This window comes from Salvelinus namaycush, chromosome 13 (assembly GCF_016432855.1).
Source record: "Salvelinus namaycush isolate Seneca chromosome 13, SaNama_1.0, whole genome shotgun sequence".
Classification (NCBI taxonomy): domain Eukaryota; kingdom Metazoa; phylum Chordata; class Actinopteri; order Salmoniformes; family Salmonidae; genus Salvelinus; species Salvelinus namaycush.
The window spans coordinates 33,026,662-33,033,506 of NC_052319.1; the positions used below are offsets into that span (position 1 = coordinate 33,026,662).

The window sequence follows — 6,845 nt, forward strand, 5'->3', positions numbered from 1 at the left end:
ACCTCCTCTCTCCTCTATTTCCACCAGTGATACCTCCTCTCTCCTCTATTTCCACCAGTGATACCTCCTCTCCTATATCTCCACCAGTGATAACCCCTCTGTCCTCTATCTCCACCAGTGATACCTCCTCTCCTATATCTTCACCAGTGATAACTCCTCTCCTATATCTCCTCCAGTGATAACTCCTCTCCTATATCTTCACCAGTGATACCTCCTCTTCTATATCTTCACCAGTGATAACTCCTCTCCTATATCTTCACCAGTGATAACTCTTCTCCTATATCTTCACCAATGATACCTCCTCTCCTATATCTCCACCAGTGATAACTCCTCTCCTATATCTCCACCAATGACACCTCATCTCTCCTATATCTCCACCAGTGATAACTCCTCTCCTATATCTCCACCAATGACACCTCATCTCTCCTATATCTCCACCAGTGATACCTCCTCTCTCCTCTATCTTCACCAGTGATACCTCCTCTCTCCTATGTCTCCACCATTGATACCTCCTCTCTCCTATATCTTCACCAGTGATTCCTCCTCTCTCCTATATCTTCACCAGTGATAACTCCTCTCCTATGTCTCCACCAGTGATAACTCCTCTCCTATGTCTCCACCAGTGATATCTCCTCTCCTATGTCTCCACCAGTGATAACTCCTCTCCTATATCTCCACCAGTGACAACCTCACTCCTATATCTCCACCAGTGATAACTCCTCTCCTATATCTCCACCAGTGATAACTCCTCTCCTATATCTTCACCAGTGATAACACCTCTCCTATATCTTCACCAATGATACCTCCTCTCTCCTCTATATCCACCAGTGATAACTCCTCTCCTATATCTCCACCAGTGATAACTCCTCGCCTATATCTTCACCAGTGATAACTCCTCTCCTATATCTCCACCAATGACACCTCATCTCTCCTCTATCTCCACCAGTGATACCTCCTCTCTCCTATGTCTCCACCATTGATACCTCCTCTCTCCTATATCTTCACCAGTGATTCCTCCTCTCTCCTATATCTTCACCAGTGATAACTCCTCTCCTATGTCTCCACCAGTGATATCTCCTCTCCTATGTCTCCACTAGTGATAACTCCTCTCCTATATCTTCACCAGTGATAACTCCTCTCCTATATCTCCACCAATGACACATCATCTCTCCTCTATCTCCACCAGTGATACCTCCTCTCTCCTCTTTCTTCACCAGTGATACCTCCTCTCTCCTATGTCTCCACCAGTGATACCTCCTCTCTCCTATATCTCCACCAGTGACACCTCATCTCTCCTATATCTCCACCAGTGATACCTCCTCTCTCCTCTATCTTCACCAGTGATACCTCCTCTCTCCTATGTCTCCACCATTGATACCTCCTCTCTCCTATATCTTCACCAGTGATTCCTCCTCTCTCCTATACCTTCACCAGTGATAACTCCTCTCCTATGTCTCCACCAGTGATAACTCCTCTCCTATGTCTCCACCAGTGATATCTCCTCTCCTATGTCTCCACCAGTGATAACTCCTCTCCTATATGTTCACCAGTGATAACTCCTTTCCTATATCTCCACCAATGATACCTCCTCTCTCCTATATCTCCACCAGTGACAACCTCACTCCTATATCTCCACCAGTGATAACTCCTCTCTCCTCTATCTCCACCAGTGATACCTCCTCTCCTATATCTTCACCAGTGATAACTCCTCACCTATATCTTCACCAGTGATAACTCCTCTCCTATATCTTCACCAGTGATACCTCCTCTCCTATATCCCCACCAGTGATAACTCCTCTCATATATCTCCACCAGTGATAACTCCTCTCCTATATCTTCACCAGTGATAACTCCTCTCCTATATCTTCACCAGTGATAACTCCTCTCCTATATCTTCACCAATGATACCTCCTCTCTCCTCTATCTCCACCAGTGATAACTCCTCTCCTATATCTCCACCAGTGATAACTCCTCGTCTATATCTTCACCAGTGATAACTCCTCTCCTATATCTCCACCAATGACACATCATCTCTCCTCTATCTCCACCAGTGATACCTCCTCTCTCCTCTTTCTTCACCAGTGTTACCTCCTCTCTCCTATGTCTCCACCAGTGATACCTCCTCTCTCCTATATCTTCACCAGTGATACCTCCTCTATCCTATATCTTCACCAGTGATAACTCCTCTCCTATGTCTCCACCAGTGATAACTCCTTTCCTATGTCTCCACCGGTGATAACTCCTCTCCGATGTCTCCACCAGTGATAACTCCTCTCCTATGTCTTCACCAGTGATATTTCCTCTCCTATATCTCCACCAGTGATACCTCCTCTCTCCTATATCTCCACCAGTGACAACCCCACTCCTATATCTCCACCAGTGATAACTCCTCTCTACTCTATCTCCACCAGTGATACCTCCTCTCTCCTCTATCTCCACCAGTGATACCTCCTCTCTCCTCTACCTCCACCATTTATATATCCTCTATCTCTACCAGTGATAACTCCTCTCCTATGTCTCCACCAATGAGACCTCCTCTCTCCTCTATCTCCACCAGTGATACAACCTATCTCCTCTATCTCCACCAGTGATACCACCTCTCTCCTCTATCTCCACCAGTGATACCTCCTCTCTCCTCTATCTGTACTAGTGATACCCCCTCTCTCCTCTATCTCCACCAGTGATACCCCCTCTCTCCTATATCTCCACCAGTGATACCTCCTATTTCTCCACCAGTAATACTTCCTCTCTCCTATATCACCAGTAATACCTCCTCTCTCCTATATCTTCACCAGTAATACCTCCTCTCTCCTATATCTCCACCAGTGATACCTCCTCTCTCCTCTATATCCACCAGTGATACCTCCTCTCTATTCTATCTCCAACAGTAGTACCTCTCTAATATCTACCTCTTCCTCTCCCGCCTCTTTATACCCCCTTCTCTTTGCGGCCTCATCCCTCCGTCTGTCCGTCTGTCTACTCGTCCTTCAGCTCGTCCCTCCTTCTGTCCGTCTCTGTTCCTCTCTCTCTCTCTCTCTCTCTCTCTCTCTCTCTCTCTCTCTCTCTCTCTCTCTCTCTCTCTCTCTCTCTCTCTCTCTCTCTCTCTCTCTGTCGCTCTCTCTCTCTCTCCTTATCCCTCATCTCCCATCCCCTCTCTCTGAGGACCTCTGACATAGAACAACCCAACCTGTAAATGCCAGCTTGTTAATAAGTCACAGGGCTCATTGTAATGACTGGAATGGAAATTATGGAACGGAGTCAAAGATGTGGTTTCCATATGTTTGATGTGTTTGATATCATTCCATTTATTCTATTCCAGCAATTACATTGAGCCCTTCCTCCTATAGCTCCTCCCACCACATGTTGGTTGTGGGATCTTGTATCTTGTATTTTGTATTGTTTCCTTTGAGCACGGCAAAGCTGCACGTTCGTTTCTTTGCTCTTTATTGTTTTTGTGCTGGTTCTCATAATAAAATATGATGAACCCAAACCACGCTGCATTTTGGTCCGATTCTCACAACAACGCTCGTGACAGACATCCATTTGAAATCATTATTGAGATAAATGAAATGCACGAAACGTACTCTCTTTACCCTCTCTTCCACTCTCCAAAGGGTTCAATAATGAGTTACAAAAGCAAGTTTAAACACTTGTAAGAACCAAAAAGATAAAATTACGGTTCCAAGGAAGAATGGATGCACATGTAGCTATTCTAATCTGCTACAGGCTCTCTTATGATTGTGGAATATTGTTCTAATAGCCATGGTGCCTCTAAACTATTTCAATGGACTATCAAGGCTATAATTCATGTGGCTTTACCCAGAGAGCTAACTTTATTCCAACAATTTATATTCCTAATCCACTAGCTCAATGTCCCTGTTAACATATTTAATACTTTTCGATTACCAGTTCCCACATATTTTGTCCTCCATGATGACTAAATAGAATACCAGCATTGTGGTGGAATGTCTTCTACACTGGGTATCAACCATTATTGTCTCCAGCGGTTGGACCACAGCAAAGATATTGAAGAATTGAAGATACCCATCTCTGGTTTGCTCCTTCTAACCCAATGCCTATTGGACTTCCTCTGCCTAACCTCTTTCTGGAAGTCTTCTGTGAGAGCGAGCCCTTTTCTCCTATGCTCTCTCAATGCTCCTTGCAGAAGCTGGCTTCATGCACAGATCTAGGATCAGAGTAGTCTCCAAACATCCTAACCTTAACCATCTCAAGAGGGGTAAGGCACAACATACCTTGGAATAGTGTCTAAGGTCAATTTGTTAAGCCCACTTCCTGTGTGTGTCCCAGGAACATGATGTTGCTGCTTACGCTCTTTGTTGTTCCGGGGGTGGTGATGATTGTGGCCTATGGACTCATCTCCAGAGAGCTGTACCGGGGAATCCAGTTTGAGATGGTTCAGAAGACATCATCCCCCGGTGAGAACTTCATTACTGTTATTTAATTATTCACACATTTATTTACATCTTGCAGTAGAGGGGTTAGTAAGAAGACGTTAGAATGCTGAATTGGAATGAACTTTGAGTACTAGAATAAATAGTTATCATCCAGTAGTGTTTCCCAGATGTTTGAATTCTGTACCAGATTATTAGGATTTGGGCTGTCTCTTTTCTGTGGTGACACAGAATGAACATTTCAGTAGCATTTCAATCATGTTAATGTGTTGCAGGTTAGAGCAACGTAACCTTTAGTCAGTATGGAAGTGAGTAGCTGAAAGGAACTGATATGTGGAGTATATCTGCTGCTGATGGCTATAGACCTTCACCATCTGTCTGACCAATATGAGAGAGGGAGGGATGGAGGGGAGAGAGAAACAGAGGGGTAGTGATATGGAGGAAGAGATAAAGCGAGGGAACATTAGCCCTCAGATGAGAGATGTGACTCAGGTTTTTGGGGATGTGCCTCCTCTAAATTACATCTGTGACCCAGGATTTTTTTTGTTGAAAATCATATGTACTTCACAGGCCACAGCAAATGGCATTTCCTCCATTGTCCGCTCTCTCTAGTCTATATTCAATCACTACTTATTGGCAGGGATAGCTTCCTTTAGCTTCCTTCCTCCACTGCCTGTACCAAAGCGGTACTATACACCTTCATAAATATACACCAATTTCTCCTGCATCATGATTATCTAGTTCTTTAGCCATAACCCACCATTTGTTGATTCGCCATTGTGTCAGATTCAGATGAATTCACGGATAGCATTTTTATGTCTTTGTGTCCAGTATTAAGAAAGTTAGAGGTACTTTCGCGAGCCAATGCTAACTAGCATTAGTGCAATGACTGGAAGCATGCTAGCAGATACCCATAGACTTCCAGTCATTGCGCTAATGCTAGTTAGGAGTTGCGTTAGTGCTAGTTAGCAGCTTCCTTCAAACTGCACTCAGTGACATAAAAATGCTATCCACAAGTTCATCTGACTCTGGGGAAGTAGATAAAATCCCAAATCTCGAAGTATCTCTTTAAGGTGAGTGTCTGTTTATAAGAGGCATGCTTGACAGAAAGCATTTCTGCTGGGATCTTGAACTAGTGGTAATTATCAGAAATGGACGAGAAGAAACCTGGGACAGGTGGAAAGTACAGTTACAGCAGGGGATGTGTGTGTGTGTGTGTGTGTTGGGGGGGGGGGGGGGGGGGGTGTATGTGTGTGGCTCATCATGGCTAAATTTAGATATATGGGGTGTTGAATAAATCATAAATATTTGTGACCTTCTGAAATTATTAGTTACAAAACCTAATTGGTCTGACCCCTCCTCACAGTTTTGGACCTCTACTTGCCTGTAAATCCTCTGTCATCTTCTTTGCCCCGCGCCCTACACAGGTCTAAAGAACGGCCTGACCACCACCGGGGCTTGCGGCAGCGACGACGGTGATGGATGCTACGTCCAGCTCGCTAAGCGACCGCGCTCCATGGAGATGTCCACTCTGACATCATCGACGGCAACCGCGTCCAAATTGGAGCGTCCCCGCAGCAACACCTCGGAGGCCAAGCTCTTGGCCAAGAAGCGCGTGATCCGGATGCTGGTGGTGATTGTTGCTCTGTTCTTCCTGTGCTGGTTGCCCCTCTACTGCGCCAACACCTGGAAGGCTTTCCACCCCGTCTCTGCCCGCCGTGCCCTCTCTGGTGCCCCCATCTCCTTCATCCACCTCCTGTCCTACACCTCAGCCTGTGTCAACCCCATCACCTACTGCTTCATGAACACACGCTTCCGCACGGCGCTGCTCGCCACCTTCGCCTGCTGCTGCCGCCCGCCCTGCCGACACAGACGCCACGTGCTGCGGGATGGAGAGGAGGACGCCATGGCTATGGGGGTGTCCATGTCCAAATTTAGTTACACCACGGTCAGCACTATGGGGACGTGCTGAGGGAGGAACTATTGACTGACTGGGGGACGAGGGGAACATGGGGGGACATGGAGGGAAACCAGAGAGAGATATGTTATGTCATTTCTATACGGAAACTGTTAACCTGCGGTCGGTAGGTATGGGGAGATGCACCCACGGTCTATAGGGAAACTGTTAACCTGCGGTCGGTAGGTATGGGGAGATACAGGTCTATAGGGAAACCAACGCCTGACCATTACTGCAACGCTAATGTCAAGGCAGCCAACGGGGTCAGAGAGATAGTTAGATATATCTATCTGAAGGGATGAACTAAGCATGGGTAAATCAAACCTGTAGTATACACTCAGAAAGGGAAAATTCTCATGACCCATGGAGAATGCTTTCCTAACATACCCACAGGAAAATGATACACCGTTTAATAGTTGCCAAACAAAATAAAATAAGGAAATATTATAGTAGCACAATTTCGCATTAGCATTTGT

The 6,845-nt window shown here is 45.7% G+C and overlaps 1 protein-coding gene across 1 annotated transcript in view; it reads left to right on the top strand.

The window, feature by feature from the left end:
* The window catches only part of LOC120057970 (cholecystokinin receptor-like), a gene marked incomplete at its 5' end in the record, with an annotated part of 26,140 nt that extends 19,756 nt beyond the window's left edge, over positions 1-6,384 (top strand). The window contains 2 exons of the mRNA XM_039006453.1: positions 4,309-4,436; positions 5,840-6,384. Of these exons, the coding sequence (XP_038862381.1) occupies positions 4,309-4,436; positions 5,840-6,384 (673 nt within the window). The remainder of the gene's footprint in view (positions 1-4,308; positions 4,437-5,839) is intronic.
* Positions 6,385-6,845: the final 461 nt, after the last annotated feature.